Source organism: Lissotriton helveticus, chromosome 8, assembly GCF_964261635.1.
Source record: "Lissotriton helveticus chromosome 8, aLisHel1.1, whole genome shotgun sequence".
Classification (NCBI taxonomy): domain Eukaryota; kingdom Metazoa; phylum Chordata; class Amphibia; order Caudata; family Salamandridae; genus Lissotriton; species Lissotriton helveticus.
Window position 1 is genome coordinate 1,671,313,056 of NC_136069.1, and position 20,435 is coordinate 1,671,333,490.

Genomic DNA, 20,435 nt, shown 5'->3' on the forward strand with positions numbered 1-20,435 from the left:
TGAAAGAAATTACAGATTGCTCATATGTAAGCCTTTCGTGAGAGCACTAACTTCTGCCTGTGTGATCTCTTTAGAAACAAACTATTTGAACTGAACCATCCCCAATCATAAATTAGTGACAATAGCCATAGAACAGACTTGACTGTGCTCAGTGGTCAAATGATCACACAATGCGGGACAGTTAAGAGAATATACAGATGTGTATTATACAGAGAGGCAATGCACCACTTAATTCATTATAGTGTTTTTTTTCCTGATTGAATCGTAGGTATCCAAACAAAGGTTTGTAAAGTTAATTTGAAACAAGTCAAGTTATTGAAGGTGTCAAATACTGGTCATAATGCTTGGCATAAGGGGCACTCATAGCAAAATGCTAGTTGGCAGACAAGAGGTAATTCTTGGCGTATGGGATACTCATGACCAAATGCTGGCACTGACATTCTGGAGGTAATTCTTGGAATTAGGGAGAACAACCATAGTATATGGGGCTAGGAGAGGCAACCAAGCGAAAATGCCACCTCTAACTTACTAGAGGCCCCACCCTCACCCACTGACCAAAATTAAGCACTGAATTCATGTACTGTTTAAAACAGAGCATGTATGGTGAGTATTAGTATGGAGTTGGAGGTTGTTAGATATGGAAGTGAGCTATTGTGAACCTTTGTAGAAGAAAGTATGTAATGGAGTATTATTGTGAATTCACTGACACTGCTGTGTAACTCTCCTTTCCCAACAGAAATACGTCGCTTCACACACTGACCCGTATGGAGCGCCTGTATGGTTTCTTCACTGCCCCGGTAGTGGTCTTCTGTTACAACATCGTACTGTACGTTGGCTTCCTCTGGCTCTTTGCCCATGTTCTGATATTAGATTTTCAGACTACCCCTTCCTGGAGAGAGTACCTGCTTTACATCTGGATCTTCAGCTTTCTTTGTGAGGAAGTACGTCAGGTGAGGAAACCCAGAAACATACTTCATAGTTTTGTTGTTTCTGTGACACCTTGTTTCAGTTGTAAACAATTGTCTGCTGGCTGCAGGTTGATCCCAATTAGAGACTATTTGAGCATTGCAACCACTGAACAAACATGTGTTTTACGGCGAGCCTTGTTCTTCGATTACAGTGGGCATGTCAGTGTTTCGCTGTTCCATTGTGTAACTCATGCATAGAATGCCTCAATGTCAGTATTTGCCAGTCCCAGTGTGTGTCTTGTTAATTTCTATCTCAATGCCAGTCCTAGCCTCTCAAGTCCTGTACTGCAGGCCTCAGTCTCAGTGCTCCTTGTCTGTTCAGGTCTGGATGCTTTCCCATACTACTGGCTTGAGCACCCTCAGTCCAATGCACGGGCCACTGGTTCACAAAGCCACGATCTCATCATACACTGGAATATGTGGTAGGCAAGTGCCCTCAAGATGCAGTCACCTTCCCAGTGGGGTAAAGCCAAAGGCATAAAACATCTCTTTCCTGAACATAACCATTAAAGAATTGGAGAAAACCAGCAATCCAGAATCCAACTTTTAATTCTTTTGTAGCAAAGAGTCAGTATCAGGAAAGTGAGTGAATCTAGAAAACATGCAAAGGAACACAGGTTTGTAATCACACACCCTCCAACCATATTGAAACTTTTGAATGAGAAAGGAACATCGAAAGGAAATTACACCAAAACATAACATGACAGAAAACACAAAGGATTGGTAAGAGCAGGAAGGAACCAAGGAAGAAGTAGTTGTGGTGGAAAAGGAAGAAACACTTAAAACTTGAATAGGTCTTGCAGCATTGTGTGCAAATCGGATGATTTAAATCCTGGATAGCTATGGCCCTTCACGTTATTCAGGTAGTAGTTCTGTAATAGTATATTAGTATTGGGTGCCTAGAGTAGGGTTAATCATCCAAATTACCCCAACTATGATCAAAGATCAAAACAATCTCTACAAATCTCTGTCACACCAATATGAAATATTAATATACAGATAGCACGTACACTTATTTCTCAAAAATAACACAATAGATGGTTGCAAGGTCTTTTAATACGTAGTTCCTTGGAATACTTCACGCCAACACGTGTTTCGTCGTACTGGGAATACCCACGACTTCTTAGGGCTGGGAACAAAAAAGGGGGTACAGAGATCACATCATTTAGTTTCCCCTTATATCAAATATTCCAATCATAATACCAAGAATCAAGCAGGTACACCAATTGCATGGGCAACATGCCCCGAAAAGATCAGTTCAGCCACCACAACATAAGTGGTATAAGGACGTACCGAGAGTGAGGGATAGAAAAGACTACATCGTCCCATCAGAATGGTTGTAGTGGAATAAAGAGCCATATAGTTGGATCCAGAGAGAAAGTAGGAACCCGGTGAGTGGGTGGGGGGTGGTATCTTTTATCTTTATTTAGAACGATCCTGTTTATTTTAAGTGCGTGGCAATCGTGATACAAAACGTGAATAGGACCCCTACATATGTTCCCTATTTACAAATAAATGCTGGGAAAACCACCCAGGCCTACCTTACGAATATCGATGATTATCAATAAGCCTGTAATAATCATATTCCTTATTAAAGAATATTGTGACCATTGTCTGCAATTCTTAAAAACAACGTGTATAAATCAGGTTGTGTAGGAAATACCTTCTGACTGGTTATAATTCCGTCCCAGCCTAACAGTGGCTGTGTATGAGATGTCGTATGTCCACACGTCAGTACTCAATATCAGACTGAAGCTAAGGGTAAAATGTAAAGAGCATGGTCAAAAAAACGACCATAAGCCTAATGAGTCATATTATTTACATTCATTGTGTATCCAATATATAGTCTTATAAAACAATTAGGTGGACTATTGAACTAAGTGTAATTTAAGGGCTCACCCCCAACACCGTGCGTAAGTTGTAATAACTAAATAGCTTACCCTCCTCATCTGTATATATTGCTACTAGTTGACCATAAGTTCTAGGCTGGAAGCATCAGTAAATGCAAAATCAGAGAGACAATTATGTCCGAACGAACGATGCTGTAAATAGGAAAATCGGAGACCGAAAATACGGTCAATGTATATGCCTGCTAACACGCTGTACAAAACAGCAAAGAACCACATGTAGTTCGGAGAGTCCTACCTTATGAATTTAGCACCGTAAGAGATCCTCGCGCCATATCCGCGTTTCTGTGTGTGGAAGAACCTTGCCGGAAAAGGAAGTAATAAGGTCCAAGGGATGATCCCGTTTGGACTACTAGAGCGCACAACACGCCTAAATGACTATCTCCACACTGGCGCAATCTTGGTTTGGTCGCGTTTGTACTCCGTATGACAAACCCACAGCGGCAAACCATATATTGGCAAAATAATTGTTTATATCGTAATCTTGTTATACATTGATTATCGAATGTCGAGAATTGCGATTATATGTAGCGAAAAATCGTAAATTAAAAAATCTCGTGATTTAAAACATTTTTTTTGTAAATATACCCAATCTATCCTGGCGAGACTATCCATATATTGGACGATATTAGAAGAACAGTGGTGATGATCTCGTGGGTTAGTCGAGACCCAATCCAGTTCATAATCGTAATATGTATCTGTCTCCAATACGCGGTGCAAAAAAAACATTCGGCAATATATCGTAAAATGAGGGAAAGAATTCGGGGGAGGAAAAATGCGAAGAAAGGTCAAAATTGAGTGTATTAACTCGTGTTCCTGTTGATCTAAATATTGGATAGATAGGAAATATAGTACATGTAGCGACAGAGGACATAAGATTTGTATCAGTAAAAGTTACGAACAGAAATGTATTTTCTCGAAAATATCATTACAAAACATCATGATGCAGCAGACAAGACGCCTATATTAAGATCGGAAGGCAACTCGTCTACGTGTCAACCTACCCATTAACCACAATGTCTAGTATCAATTATTTACAGGACAGCATCATAACATCAAACTATTATAAAGACCAATAGAAAATTGGCCTATCTTTCAAGTTATTATCTGAGAGTTAGATGTGAGTGCAGCAGTAATGTATCATAAGCATCAGACTTTGATGGAGTACTAGTTGCCATTAATAATTATTACTGCATCTAGTCATGTACCCATTTACTGAGAGTTGTACAATCATTTTAATGTGTAGGTCATATGGGAGAGTGTCTCATCCAGTTTTGGGCCAAATGATCAGGATATTTGTATTTCAATGGTGAATACAGATCTCTTTAATCACCCAGAAAGTAGTGTAGTTGAATGAATGAATGAATGAATTTGGAATTTGTATTGTGCAACTTAGCCCAGAGGCGTCAAGGCCCATCAGATGGAACAGCTGAGTGAGGGGTGGAAACAGATGGCGATTTACAGGTAGGCTTCTGTGAAAAGCCAGGTTTTTAGACCTTTGCGGAAAAGAGCGAGGGACGCCTGGCCCTTGAGTTCAACTGGAAGCATGTTCCAAAGTCTCGGGGCAAGGGAGAAAAAGGCCTTCCCTCCCCACCTGGCCTTGGCAATTCGGAGACAGACAAAAGGTTCTTGTTGGCAGAGCGCAAAGCCCTGCCCGGGGTGTAGAAGGACACAAGAGACCTAATGTCTTCTGCACCAGATCCGTGAAGAGCAAGGTAGGTAAGAACTAATACCTTGAAGTAAGAAACATCCTTTACAACGCAACTTTTACCACGCAGTGCCTTTACGACGCAACTATTACAACGCATGTCATTACAACGCATTGCGCCGGGGGGGCGCTCTAGGATAGGGAATAGATTTAATTTACTATCCAAAACCTTCCCTACTATCCACCGGGACTGGAGTTGGAATAGTAAATTAAACTATTCACTATCCAGCACTCCTAAGCGCTATGCGTTGTAACAGCATGCGTTGTAAAAACTGCGTCGTAACAGCATGCGTGGTAAAAGCATGCGTTGTAATGTCATACATCCCCTTGAAGTTTATCCTGGCCTGCACAGGTAGCCAGCTTCCTTCCACACCGCCACCTTCCCGGAGAGCTGGAAGCACGCCGAAATCAGCGCCCTCCTGAAGAAACCAACAGCGGACCACACCGACCTCAAGAACTTCCGCCCCATCTCGCTCCTCCCTTTTCCTGCCAAAGTCATCGAGAAGACCGTCAACAGACAGCTCGCTGCCTTCCTCGAGACAAATGGATCCCTCGACCCCTCGCAGTCCGGTTTCCGAGCCAACCACAGCACCGAGACCACCCTGATCACAGCCACCAATGACATCAGATCCCTGCTCGACAACGGGGAAACAGCAGCCCTCATCCTCCTGGAACTCTCCGCAGCGTTCGACACTGTCTGCCACCGCACCCTAGTACAGCGCCTCAGCAACATCAGAATCCAAGATCATCTCGTTCCTCGCCGGAAGAACCCAGAGAGTCCGCCTCCCCCCGTTCAGATCCGAGGCCACCGAAGTCATCTGCGGCGTACCCCAAGGATCATCACTCAGCCCAACCCTCTTCAATGTCTACATGAGCCCCCTCGCAGCCATCGCACGCCAACACAACCTCAACATCATCTCCTACGCCGACGATACCCAGCTGATCCTCTCCCTCACCAACGACCCCGCCTCCGCCAGAACCAGCTTACACGAAGGAATGAAAGACGTCGCCGAGTGGATGAAGAACAGCCGCCTGAAACTGAACTCAGACAAGACGGAAGTCCTCATCCTGGGATCATCGCCCTCTGCCTGGGACGACTCCTGGTGGCCCCCTGCCCTGGGCACCACTCCCAAGCCAACAGACCACGCACGCAACCTGGGCTTCATCCTGGACTCCTACCTCTCGATGACCAGACAAGTCAACGCCGTATCCTCATTGTGCTTCAACACCCTGCGTATGCTCCGTAAGATCTTTCGATGGATCCCCACCGAGACCAGAAAGACCGTCACCCAGGCACTCGTCACCAGCCGACTGGACTACGGCAACACCCTCTACGCCGAAACCACAGCCAAACTGCAGAAAAGACTCCAACGCATCCAGAATGCCTCTGCACGACTCATCCTGGACATCCCCCGACACAGCCACATCTCCGGCCATCTGAGAGACCTGCAAGGACTCCCCGTCAGCAAGAGGATCACGTTCAGGCTCCTCGCCCACGCACAGAAGGCTCTCCACAACCTGGGCCCCAAGTACCTCAACAACCGCCTGACCTTCTACACGCCCACCCGCCAGCTGCAATCGACCAGCCTCGCCCTCGCCACCGTACCAAGCATCCGCAGAGCCACCGCCGGAGGAAGATCCTTCTCCTACCTGGCAGCCAAGACTTGGAACTCCCTCCCCATCCACCTTCGGCTGACCCAGGACCATCTTTCCTTCAGGAAGCAACTCAAGACCTGGCTGTTCGTGCAGTAACATACCCCTCTCCCCCAGCGCCTTGAGACCCTTCCGGGTGAGTAGCGCGCTATACAAGTGTCCATGATTGATTGATTGAGTGGAGGTTTATTCTGATCAAGGAACCTGATGAACGCCTGGGGGCATCAGCAACAAACCTTGCTGCTGCATTCTGGACAACTTGTAAACGATAGACCAGCCTCTCACTAATACCTAAATAGAGTGCGTTACAATAGTCCAAACGTGGGGTGATGAGAGCCACCGAGACTTGTTTCCGGGCTTCCGGGGAGAGATAGTGTGTGAGTTTTCTCAGAATCCTTAGGACACCACAGCAGGTGGAGACAGTCCTATTGACTTGCTTGTCAAAGGAAAGTGTGGTGTCGAGAATTACACCCAGATTACGGGCGGCAAGGGAGGGCTTGGGACATATTCCGAGGGCAGGCGGCCACCAGTCAGCCGACCAGACCTCTTGTCTACCTCGGTCTTTTCCCCATTTAGTTTGAGGAAATGTGAGGTCATCCAGCCTGCCACTGCTTCCATGCAGTTCCTGAAATTTGAGGCCGTGTTCTCTACAGATTGAGAAAGGGAGACCATAATCTGGGTGTCGTCAGCGTACGACAATACTTCCAGTCCGAAAGATCTTACTAGCCTGGCAAGTGGGGCCACATATATGTTAAAAGTGTAGGGCTCAAAGACGAGCCCTGTGGGACCCCACACTGCACAGGCTTGGCGGGGGAGAGGAAATCGCCCAGTTTGACCCTTTGCTCACGCTGATTGAGGAAGGATGTCAGGAGGCTCAGAGCAGGCCCATCCACTCCCATCTCACTAAGGCGGGTGGTCAGAATGGTGGGGGACAGGGTGTCAAATGCGGCTGTAAGTTCGAGCAGGATTAGAAGGGTAGTCTGACCACTGTCGATCTTAGCGCGGATGTTATTGACCACCACTGTAAGGGCTGACTCCATGCTATGCGCCTTCCCAAAGCCGTGCTGAGAGGAGTCTAGTAGGCTAGATTTATCCAGGAAGGCGCTTAGATGGTAATTAAGGTGGGCCTCGAGCATCTTAGCGGGAGCAGGGAGTAGGGATATAGGGCGGAAGTTTTTTAAGATCCCAGGGTCTAAGGTGGCCTTCTTCAAAAGGGGCTTAACAGTGGCCATCTTCCAAGGCACGGGAAGACACCATTGGAGATTGCCAGGTTCATTACTTCCAAAAGAAGGGGAAGCAAGACCTCTCTGCAATCCTTCAAAATTTTTAAAGGGCATGGGTCCAGGGGGGAATCTAGATTTAAGTCTGTCGAGGAGCTCATTAAGGACTTCAGAGGTGAGAAGAGGAAAGTTGGACAAGGTTCCGCGAGGCCCCATGGTCGGGTCCTGCCGAGGGAATAGAGCAGGAGATGGGGCAGACTCCTGATTAAGGTTAAGGGCTTCCAGGGCTGTGTAGATATCCACGATTTTGGTGTGGAAAAAAGTGGAGATCTGATCGCAAAGTTCTTGAGATGCAACAATGGGATCGGGGAGTTGAACAAGAGATAGGGAATCTATAATTTTAAATAGTTCACTGGGAGAGCTGAGGGAGGCTGTCAGTTTGGTGAAATATGACTGTTTTTCTGCCAAGACTGTGGCCTTGTATCCTTTAAGTAGGTTTTTGTGTTTAGTCCTCTCAATGGGGTCAGGATGGGATCTCCAGAACCTTTCTTGCTTCCTGCACTCATGCCTAAGCAGTCTAAGAGAGTCTGAGAACCAGGGGGCCAAAGGGCGTTTCCTGGCGCAATAGTGTGGCTTAGCCGGGGCTAGAATGTTGACGGCCTTCGAGATAGTGCTAACAAGATCAAGAGCAGTCTCATTGGTATCTATTTTGGGAGAGAACTTAAAGTTAGCGATAATGGGGCAGAGGGACTCGTTATTCAGGCCCCTATAGTTCCTCTTCAAAATCCAATTATTATTGTCCTTTAGAGGCACGTTGAGTGAACACGATGTAAACTCAAATGGGACTGCCATATGGTCCAACCAGGAAAGAGGAAGGGGAAGGCCTATTTCCAGCCTAGAATCGTTGGTAAATACTCCATCAAAAGTATGGCCGGCAGAGTAGGTAGAACTTCCAACTCTTTGGGAAAGACCGCAGGAGGTCAGCGAGTCTACCAGAGATATGGTGTCTGCCGAGTTGGAGTTTTCCAGATGGAAGTTAAAATCGCCAAGGATGGTGAAATTGGGTTTGTCAATGAATGGTTCCAGTATTTCCATGAGTTCAGCGCAGAAGGCAGACCTGGGGCCGGGTGGTCTATAGATGAGGATGCCCGCAAAGGACACCATGGGGGAGGGAAAAGGGAAAAGTGTAAGGCCTGGAAGGAGTTCTGAGGGGATGGGAAGCACTCAATTCGGCATGTTATTGAATTTTTGTGTAGAATGCCAATTCCCCCACCCTTACGGCCCTCTCTGCCCAATCTCACAAGGGTGTAGCCATCGGGAATGGCATTAACCAGTTCGGGTCCAGAGGATTCTGAGCCCCAGGTTTCGGTGACAAAGGCCCACGAGGGTTTCCTCTCCGAGATAAAATATCTAAAAGCAATATTGTTTTTAACTAGGGATCGAGCATTGATGAGAAAACCCGTTTCCCTAGGAGGAGAGGAAGGGTTTTGTTCCTTTGTCACAATCAGAATTACTAAAGGTGTGGGTAGGGTGGCAGTTTTCGCGCCCCTGGTGCAACAGCACTCAGAACCGCCCCGCAGTCTCTCAGGTACATACTTATGATGACAAGTCTGCCAGGATGGCTTAGGTGCTTGAAGTGTACATAGGGAGTAGGTAAAGCTTACTGAGAGTGGAGTGTTTATGGCGTCAGCCTCCCTGGCCCCCGGCGCTTCCTTAGCGCGCACGGGCGCAGACGGGCTGGACTCTGGCGTGACTCCGGCGCTGATGCTGCGCGGAGACATGCCTGTCTCCTTAAGTAGGGAGGACTAGAGCGCTAACGGTGCTGCTGCCTCCCACCCAAGATGGCCGCTGCCGGATTTCGCCGCAAGGGTCTCGGTATTCAGCCTCAAGATCGGCTGGGACCGCCCAAAGTGTGGGGAAAGGGATCGAAACAGCCGAGAACTCAGCAAGATAATGGTGAGTGACAGGGAAAGTGAAAATAAGATTTTCAAAATTCGCCGCTTTAAAATCACTGCACAGCACGCTAGTAATCAGCAGTACACACAACACACAGCAGTCTACCTCCCGGCTTCCGCCTCAGGAGGGTACAACCATTAACACCATCAGACAGCAGAAACTCGCGTCTGCCTCGAGTGTGCTCCTCAAGTAGGGAGGACTAGAGCGCTAAAGGTGCTGCCGCCTCCCACCCAAGATGGCCACTGCCGGATTTCGCCACCCGGGTCTCGGTATTTAGCCTCAAGATCGGCTGGGACCGTCCAAAGTGCAGGGAAAGGGATCGAAACAGCCGAGAACTCAGCAAGATAATGGTGAGTGACAGGGAAAGTGAAAATAAGATTTTACAAATTTGCCACTTTAAAATCAGTGCACAGCACGCTAGTAATCAGCAGTACACACAACACACAGCAGTCTACCTCCCGGCTTCCGCCTCAGGAGGGTACAACCATTAACAACGTCAGACAGCAGAAACTGTTTGTGGTCCGAGTTCATCCCTTGCTCAACTACCTGCATTTTGAGGATCCAGAGGGCTTCCTTACGTCTCAGAAGCAGTTCTCGATTGCCACCTCTGGGATCTCCTTTGATCTGATCTATGCCACAAAACTCAATCATTTTATTAGCATCCTGGGCTTTCCATGTATTAATATGCGATGCTGTTACATATCTTGTTTGATTCTAAGCCAAAGCGGTGTTTGGGATACGCACTCTTGGTTCAAGGAGTTTGCTCCAGGATATTTTGTTGGTGGGTGGTGCCCGTGGGGTTAGACCCCCTGTACCAGGATTTATAAACGAATAATTTGATTGCGCTGCTCCCTTGAGAACAGCGTCTCCCCAGAGCACTCGCGTTTAATTTCAATAATGTTTCAATGCTTGTAAATAAAGTTCATTGCATTTTTATTTTCGTTTTTATCTTTTCCTTTTACACATAATATTTTTTCTTCAATACCATGTTGACTCATTTGGCCCAATGCATTTCGGGCTGTAGCCCTTCCTCAGGGGCCATGTAATTCCTGTAAGGTAAACAAGTACAGTTTCATTTCACTGTCACATCTATATATACACATATATATACATTAAGTTCAGCTTTCAACTTTCATAAACATGCTGTTTGAGAGAGATCACGTGTTCAAAATTTCATGTCTTAAACTGTTTAAAACAATGGGTCCTGACATATTAAGTGTACACATTAATGTCCATAATCGTGCTGTGCAAACAAATTGTATGATAGTCATACCTGTGAGCCATATTGCTAAACGGTGTTATTGTGAACAATAGAAATGGTTATGAAGGGTAACTCTAACCTTGTCTGACGTGTGGGCTGTCCGTTCAATGACGGTTAGCGTAGGTAAAAACGAGTCTGCACAAAAATGAGAACAGAGTCAAAGAATTGTTCTACCATGCGACTTGCTAGTCAGCACGTTACGCTATCGATAGTTCTCTGAGATTGTCCAGCCCGAATACGGGACTTACCAAGAAGAATTCTGTCGCGCGTTCTATGTTCCTCGTTCAACGGCGTTGAACGCAATCGAAATTACCGCGTTCTAAATGGACGTTCTGAAGTCATAGAAATGCATAGCGGCGTGTGATAGGTCCGTTTCTTCTGTCGCAGTCAGCTATGTGTATCGAGGATCCTGTTAGGTGGTGTCATTGTCACGTGTGTAAACACGAAAATGCTGTAAATGTGCGTCTGTAAAAGGATGTTAATGTGTAGATTGCGACACATCATGTAATATACAACGAGTGAGGCCCAATATTTACCGTTTTTTAGCAGTAACTTATTAAAACATGTTTCAAAACAAAACTATATAAAATGCAATAATTACATTACATTTGTATATTTTTCATTTGCTGATGATAAAACTCAACCAAAAGTCTATAAATGGCAACTAAATTCCAAACGTTCATTAAGCCCTCTCGGGGCGGTGGATGATAGTCTGTGTATCCAGTACAGTTCCCTTCTTAAAAGGTATTGTTCATTGTCTCTTCCTGGTAATATCGGGACAATTTCCAGAATACAATATTTGAGTTGACTGGGATTGTGTTGATGATCATTGAAGTGTACCGCTACTGTGGATTTTGCAGATTTGAGTCTGATGTTTGAACGATGTTCTGTTAGGCGAATTTTTATCTTTCTGGATGTTTTACCCACATAGGGGAGCCCACATGGGCATTTTAGCATATAAACCAAATTAGTACTGTCACATGTACCATTCACTTTTAGTTTGATTTTTGTGCCACTTGATGGGTGATTTATTTCATTGCCTTTAATAATAGAATTGCAGTTACCACAATTGTGACAAGCCAATGTACCTTTGTATGTTGTTGGTGAGACCATGGGTTTGGATTTTAGAAGTTCTTTTAGATTTCTGGTCCTTTCATATGCGAATCGTGGATTCGAAGTGAAGATTCCTTTGAAATCGTCTTCAAGGGCCAGTAGTTGCCAATGCTTTAAAATGATTTTCTTGATATTTTGACTCCTTGTTGAGAATTTTGAAATGAATACGGATCTCTGCTCTTCCCTTTTGGTCGATGGAGTAAGTAATTTTTGTCTGCTCATCGAAGATATTCTGTCTACCGCGAGTTCCAGTGCGGCTTCTGGGTATCCTCGATCTTTGAACTTCTTCATCATGTGCACTTTTTGTTCTTCATATAAGCTCTGAGAGGATGTTATACGTTTGACACGTAGAAGTTGTGAGAATGGCAAGTGCTTTTTTAAGGATTCTTGGTGGAAACTCTTATAGTGTAAGAGATTGTTTTTGTCGGTCGATTTCTGGAATACAGTAGTGTGTAGTATGTTTTGTTCTTTAATGATCAATACGTCCAAAAAGGACAGTTGTTTGTCATTGACACTGTGCGTGAATTGGATTCTGTCATTTACGTTGTTTAGTTCTTCAATGGCTGTAATTAATTGATCCATTGGTCCTTTATTTGATCAACAGTTGGATATTTATACTAAAGAGATAAATGATCGGAAAATAAGAAAATTTAAAAGAGATTCCACAGACTATCGCACGGGAGAAGTATACAATTGGGCAGGTATATATGCTCGTAGACGTCAACAGAAACCTCAATACAAATCATCAGACGAAACAGCATCAGATGATTCTCAAACAAACAGAAGAAACTTTACAAATCCAAGGAACACTCAAAGACCAAGAGACGAATCTCAAACATCAAACTCCAGTGGACAACAAGCGAGCTCTTCAACCGCCACAACTTCTTCGCATTCTTTTTTAGAGAGAAGCCATGGACCCTCAAAAGAACCAGGAGGGGGAGAAGCCGAACGAGGAAGAGAGCAACTAGTGGAAAGCATAGCACAAAACACCAGGAGTCACAAGACTTAGTAATTAACATTTCCAATCAAAATATCAGCAAATTCCAGTTACAAACATTACAAAAGGGAACATCTTTCGTGCCGACATATCATTCCAACTTACTTGAAACCCAGATCTGCGTATACAAATTTTTGAGAAATTTACGCCTAAGACACTTTTTTTCAAATGTTGTAGAAAGACCAATTACAAATATTGAATCAGACAAACTCAAGGGACTAAAGAACCCAAGCAGGTTTATACCACCAGTGAGTCACAAGGTATTAGATGCCTTTGAGAAAATAGTGAACCAAGACATCATAAAAATCTTCAAAGCTCCAAGATCCAAAAGAACCAACATCACTCAGAAAGAGAGACAAGCCATTCAAAATCTGGCTGAAAACACCGAATTAACAATACGACAAGCGGATAAGGGCGGCGCCCTTATTATTATGGACACAGACTTTTATGACAGAAATGTGAATGAGCATGTCAACGACATTAACACATACATGAAACTCAACGGAGATCCAACAAACGAATACAAAAAAGTGTTAACGACGATCATTCAAAAAGCTATTGATACTGGAACCATTGGCAATAAAGAAAAACAATTTTTGATTAAGGACAATCCGTCAGTACCATATATCTACATGATACCCAAAATACACAAGCACCCGACAATACCACCATTCCGTCCGATAGTCTCTACAATCAATTCCATCCATGAGCCTGTCGGAAAATTTATTGATAGACATTTGCAACCACTAGTACAACAGATTCCCAGTTACATAAAGGACACTACCCACTTTTTGAACATCCTGGAAGAAAAGAAGACATCATTCACCATCAACATGATATTAACCAGCATGGATGTCAAGTCATTATACACCTCAATCCCCCATGACATAGGATTAACAGCATTAGAGAACATCTTACTCGAGAGTGACCTAGATGAAGATTTGAAAGTATTCATCATGGAATTAATGCATTTTACGCTATTTCATAGCTATTTCGAGTGGAAAAATGACTTCTTTGCCCAGTGCAACGGAACCTCCATGGGAAATTGCGCCGCTCCGGCGTATGCAAATATCATTATGCACTATTTTGAAACTGAGCACATTCTGACCAAACCCCAATGGAAGGAGAACCTGATCTTGTATGGAAGGTACATTGACGATATTTTCTTACTGTGGAAAGGACCAATGGATCAATTAATTACAGCCATTGAAGAACTAAACAACGTAAATGACAGAATCCAATTCACGCACAGTGTCAATGACAAACAACTGTCCTTTTTGGACGTATTGATCATTAAAGAACAAAACATACTACACACTACTGTATTCCAGAAATCGACCGACAAAAACAATCTCTTACACTATAAGAGTTTCCACCAAGAATCCTTAAAAAAGCACTTGCCATTCTCACAACTTCTACGTGTCAAACGTATAACATCCTCTCAGAGCTTATATGAAGAACAAAAAGTGCACATGATGAAGAAGTTCAAAGATCGAGGATACCCAGAAGCCGCACTGGAACTCGCGGTAGACAGAATATCTTCGATGAGCAGACAAAAATTACTTACTCCATCGACCAAAAGGGAAGAGCAGAGATCCGTATTCATTTCAAAATTCTCAACAAGGAGTCAAAATATCAAGAAAATCATTTTAAAGCATTGGCAACTACTGGCCCTTGAAGACGATTTCAAAGGAATCTTCACTTCGAATCCACGATTCGCATATGAAAGGACCAGAAATCTAAAAGAACTTCTAAAATCCAAACCCATGGTCTCACCAACAACATACAAAGGTACATTGGCTTGTCACAATTGTGGTAACTGCAATTCTATTATTAAAGGCAATGAAATAAATCACCCATCAAGTGGCACAAAAATCAAACTAAAAGTGAATGGTACATGTGACAGTACTAATTTGGTTTATATGCTAAAATGCCCATGTGGGCTCCCCTATGTGGGTAAAACATCCAGAAAGATAAAAATTCGCCTAACAGAACATCGTTCAAACATCAGACTCAAATCTGCAAAATCCACAGTAGCGGTACACTTCAATGATCATCAACACAATCCCAGTCAACTCAAATATTGTATTCTGGAAATTGTCCCGATATTACCAGGAAGAGACAATGAACAATACCTTTTAAGAAGGGAACTGTACTGGATACACAGACTATCATCCACCGCCCCGAGAGGGCTTAATGAACGTTTGGAATTTAGTTGCCATTTATAGACTTTTGGTTGAGTTTTATCATCAGCAAATGAAAAATATACAAATGTAATGTAATTATTGCATTTTATATAGTTTTGTTTTGAAACATGTTTTAATAAGTTACTGCTAAAAAACGGTAAATATTGGGCCTCACTCGTTGTATATTACATGATGTGTCGCAATCTACACATTAACATCCTTTTACAGACGCACATTTACAGCATTTTCGTGTTTACACACGTGACAATGACACCACCTAACAGGATCCTCGATACACATAGCTGACTGCGACAGAAGAAACGGATCTATCACACGCCGCTATGCATTTCTATGACCCACGTGACTTCAGAACGTCCATTTAGAACGCGGTAATTTCGATTGCGTTCAACGCCGTTGAACGAGGAACATAGAACGCGCGACAGAATTCTTCTTGGTAAGTCCCGTATTCGGGCTGGACAATCTCAGAGAACTATCGATAGCGTAACGTACTGACTAGCAAGTCGCATGGTAGAACAATTCTTTGACTCTGTTCTCATTTTTGTGCAGACTCGTTTTTACCTACGCTAACCGTCATTGAACGGACAGCCCACACGTCAGACAAGGTTAGAGTTACCCTTCATAACCATTTCTATTGTTCACAATAACACCGTTTAGCAATATGGCTCACAGGTATGACTATCATACAATTTGTTTGCACAGCACGATTATGGACATTAATGTGTACACTTAATATGTCAGGACCCATTGTTTTAAACAGTTTAAGACATGACATTTTGAACACGTGATCTCTCTCAAACAGCATGTTTATGAAAGTTGAAAGCTGAACTTAATGTATATATATGTGTATATATAGATGTGACAGTGAAATGAAACTGTACTTGTTTACCTTACAGGAATTACATGGCCCCTGAGGAAGGGCTACAGCCCGAAATGCATTGGGCCAAATGAGTCAACATGGTATTGAAGAAAAAATATTATGTGTAAAAGGAAAAGATAAAAACGAAAATAAAAATGCAATGAACTTTATTTACAAGCATTGAAACATTATTGAAATTAAACGCGAGTGCTCTGGGGAGACGCTGTTCTCAAGGGAGCAGCGCAATCAAATTATTAGTTACATATCTTGTGTCATTGTGCCTAATAGCCCTTAAATGCTCATAGATCCTCTCTTTTAAAGGCCTGATAGTGCTTTCAATGTAAAAGCTTTTACAATTACATTTGATCATATAGATCACAAAGCGACTATTGCAGTTCATCATTTGTCTGATTTTAAACTCCTTACCCATATGGTTGTGGAATTTCTTGGTTTTGTTCATAGCCAATGGGCATATTTTGCAACATCCACATCTAAAGAAACCTACGCATGTTTGCGTGAGCCAATCCTGCGACCTCTCTGCCATTCTAGGATAGTTCGGACTAATTAGGGATTTGATTGTTTTGCCTCGTCTATAGGTGATTTGAGGGCGTTTAGAAATGTATTTAGACAATGTCTTGTCATTACTGAGTAACTTCCAGTGTTTTTTCATGCTTTCTCTAAGTCTTATTGCGGCATGATTGTAATTGGTGATCAGTCTTATTTGAGCTTATTGACCACTCCTGACTCTTTCAGTGTGTCACTTCTCACCAAGGTGGTGATCTTACGTTCAGCTTCAGTGATTATATGAGTACTATAACCCCTTGCCTTAAATCTCTGTTTCATGTTGTTTTTGCTACTCAGAAAATCACTGTCTTTACTACAGTTTCTTCTAGCGCGGGTTAGTTCACCAAAAGGAACTGATTCTATTTGATGTTTTAGGTGGGAGCTGCCAGCGTGCAATACCGCATTGCAGGATGTAGGTTTGCGATATAATTTGCTCTGTATTTTTCCATCATCAATAAAGAGTGTCAAATCCAAAAATTCGATTGTCTCTGTGCTCAAAGTATAGGTAAATTGTATCCCAATTGTATTGGAATTGAGGTATTCACAGAATTGTGTGAGCTTGTCCATATCACCAGCCCAAATCAAAAGACAATCGTCAATGTAACAACCCCAATATATGATTGATGCATTCCAGGGAGTACCTCCAGGGCCCCAGATCCACCCTTGTTCGAACCAACCCATGAAGAGGTTGGCATACGAGGGGGAAAATCTGGAGCCCATGGCCACGCCCTGTTTTTTTCTGTACCACCTTGATTCGAAGAGAAATACATTGTTATTCAATATTAGTACGATCATGCTAATAATCATCTCAGTGTGTGCCCACTGAGAGGCTGGTCTCTTACTGAGAAGATTCCTAACAGCCATGATGTCCAGATCCGTTCTAATATTGGTATATAGAGATGTGACATCCAGAGTAGCCAATATCATTTTTCTCTCCCATGTCACATCTGCAAGGATACTGAGAATATGTTTAGTATCCCTGACGTAAGCTGGTAAATTACGTACTAGGGGTTGTAGGAATATGTCAACATATTGAGATAGTTTCTCAGTCGGACCCCCTATGCTGGAGATTATATGTCTCCCTGGTGGTCTTTGTGCATTTTTATGGATCTTTGGTAATGCAAGGGAATCTGGGCTTATCCACTTTTAGATAAAAGTATTCTTCCTGACTTATCAGCCCAGCACTGAGCCAATCTCTTAATTGTGTGTTAATCATGAGTGTAAGAGGTACAATAGGATTCCCTTTGAGTTTTTCCTAATAGGTGTCATCTTCCAATTGTGACATGATTTCTGCATTGTAATCCGATGTAATCATTACCACAATATTACCACCCTTGTCAGCTTCTTTGATGGTAACATTGGGCAATAGACTAAGATCTTTAAGTGCTTCCCTCTCATTAATGTTCAAGTTATCCTTAGATCTTGAGTAGTGTTTGGTTTCGTGATTGACATGATTATATAAGTCATTAATTACTAATTTGTTGAACATGTCTACACTATTCCCACATGGTAGTATTGGTGTCCATCTGGATTTATTTTTTAATCCGCTTGACAAGGTGGTATCTGTTTCAATGTCATGTTCCCATAGCAATTCATCAATTGTCATGTGATCTCTATCATCATCAGCGATAGATAATAACAATTCCGTATCTTTTATGTCTTGTATAGTTATAACATCAGTCACATCACCTGTATCAATGTTCAAACTTTTATTTGGTTTGGGATAGCAATCAAAATGTTTCTTCAATTTAAATTTTCTCGTGAATTTAAACAAATCAATCATAGCAAAATGTAAATCACCATGTTCTTTAGGGCAGAAACCCATACCCCTTTCCAACACAGATATCATGTCATTATTGGGTGTTTGGTCACTAAGATTAATGACTTCAACCCCTTTTGAATTAATGTTAATCTGTTCTATTTCTTCCAAGACCTGAGCCTCATACCTTGTTTGTCCTGATCTGTTCTCCCCTCTCTTTCCTCTCCTTGTTTTCTTTGGATATTTTCCTTTCGCCTTGGTAACTCTTTGTTCCCCCGTTTGATCCTTTTGACCTCCTTTAAAAAACTCGAGTCCTGATCACTATTCATAGAGGCTCCCTCTGTATCGCTCCCACTAGGTAATGTTTCTAGTGAAGTGGAATTGGAGCTGACCGGTGTGATATTTTGTACCGGAGAGATACAAGGTCTTGCAGCATATCAACTTTAAAAGGCAGAGGGAACCCTCAGACAGATGATTGCCATTTTGGAGCTGACGGAGCAAGAAGTTGCGGCTAGGAGCATGAGAGAAAGCAGGCCCCAGTGAACCTGCAGTTGAGGGTTAATGTGGTGTCTAGTGAGCCCCAAAAACCAAGGGACCATGCAAGCTACTGCGGTTCATGGGCATGCGGATGGCAGAAATGGTGTGACTGCATTAGTATACCCCACCACCCTCCCTTCCCCCAGGTTTGCAAGGAAAGGCCCCAAAAAAATTACGGACCAATCTGAGTGCATGGTTGGAAGCCAAGAGCGCTCCCCTGGCAGGATAACCTTTCCTGTGAACGAAAAACTGCAGCAGACCTTTGAAACTTCGGTAATCACAGATCTCGTTAACTTCGTATCCTGCTTCCCCATCTATCATAACAGGTAGAAAAGGAGAACTCTCAACAAAATGGACCAGATCTAAAGGCTTCAACTGGAAGAAATAAAAGGTAGGATGAATCTTTCAAGAGTTAGGAAGAATGTGCCTAAAAGCACTTGGATGGATTTTTTGGGCTATTACAAAGGGACCAAAACTTGAGAACGAAACTGGACTGGCAAATTTTGAGTTGGCCAGAACCTGGAAGAGAGCCCAACCGTTTTCTCCCACCTGGAAGTTTAGAATCAGTCTTCCTAATTTCAGTTTTATCATTCATAGCAGTTTTAGAATCATGTAAATTCTGGGCAATAATTTGTCTTTCAGAGTCAAGTCTCTTTTGTATATTGCAGCAGGCACAAGAAAAGTGGACGCTGTAGAAGATAGAAAAAAAGGTGATGGAAACCTTGAATACAATAGTATGGAGAACTCTGGTAGCAGAGTGAACAGAATTTGTATACAAGAACTGCTTAGGATTAGTATTCTCCCTAGTTGTTGTGAATGGCATTTCATAACCACCTCTGATACTGTTTAAGACCCTAGTTGACCCTCTTGTTTTGTCCACTGAATTGAGTATGATTACCTGAAGACAGGGCTTAAAGGGTAGAACAAACTGAGTACCATAACCTAGAAATGTACTTAGAGGATCTGTCGGAGAATATGTTATGTCAGACTCCTTGCAGGCGGAATATATGAGCCAGAAATGTCCTTGCCATCATGCCGGCAAATGGAAACCCAGGAACAAGGAACAATGAGCCATTTTAAGAAAGAGGTCCATGTGAGCATGATCACTCAGTTTACTCCAGTATTGGAACTTTCATAGATTCACATGCCAGAATCATTCCCCGTCGTCGAGACGGGAGTCTCCGGTACATAAAAAAGCAATGCTTAGCAGTATAGCAAACTGAAAAGAGGCCTAGGCCCATTTCCTTTTGCAACCCATAACCTGAACCAATCAGAGCTCCTCACCCTTTAGAACACTAACTGAGAGAACCTCTTGCACCTCAGATTTTCTACTGCACGTTGTGCTAGGGAGTCTCCTTTGAGCTCTGCTCAAACTCTTCAATTCTATTCACTTTGACTGGGATTTTAGGTTCTCTTTTTGCAGATTTAATCATTTGAAGCTCCTTTTTTCTTCAGCCATGGCTGACAAGGGGAAAAAAGGTTTATTTAGAGCTTGTGCCACCTGCTCTAAGAAAAGGCTTTATATAGATGATCCCCATAAAGACTGCATATACTGTCTTTATCCAGACCATCAGGCGAAGGATTGTAAGGTATGTCGCACATTCTCCAATAAAACCTTGAGGGATCGTGAAGGAAGCCTACTACTTTGGCTTCAGAAGGTGAAAGCCAGAAAGGAGATCCTCTCAAGTGATAGTGAGGAGTCATCTTCATCTAGGAGATCTCAAAAAAG

The 20,435-nt window shown here is 43.1% G+C and overlaps 1 protein-coding gene and 1 long non-coding RNA gene across 9 annotated transcripts in view; one reads left to right on the forward strand and one right to left on the reverse strand.

Annotated features, from left to right (window-relative positions):
• Positions 1 to 3,218, reverse strand: part of LOC144773618 (uncharacterized) — a 143,245-nt gene extending 140,027 nt beyond the window's left edge. For both annotated transcript variants that reach the window (XR_013600032.1, XR_013600031.1), the window contains exons 1-3: positions 3,114 to 3,218; positions 2,909 to 3,010; positions 2,632 to 2,723 (exon numbers count right to left, since the gene is read on the reverse strand). This is a non-coding gene — a long non-coding RNA (uncharacterized LOC144773618). The remainder of the gene's footprint in view (positions 1 to 2,631; positions 2,724 to 2,908; positions 3,011 to 3,113) is intronic.
• The window catches only part of LOC144773616 (transient receptor potential cation channel subfamily M member 2-like), a 4,189,411-nt gene that overhangs the window by 2,033,563 nt on the left and 2,135,413 nt on the right, over positions 1 to 20,435 (forward strand). For all 7 annotated transcript variants that reach the window (XR_013600029.1, XR_013600030.1, XM_078658762.1 and 4 more), the window contains one exon: positions 737 to 950. Coding sequence is in view for 5 of the 7 variants with exons in the window: in XM_078658762.1 (XP_078514888.1) it covers positions 737 to 950 (214 nt within the window). In the remaining 2 variants the exon portion in view is untranslated. The remainder of the gene's footprint in view (positions 1 to 736; positions 951 to 20,435) is intronic.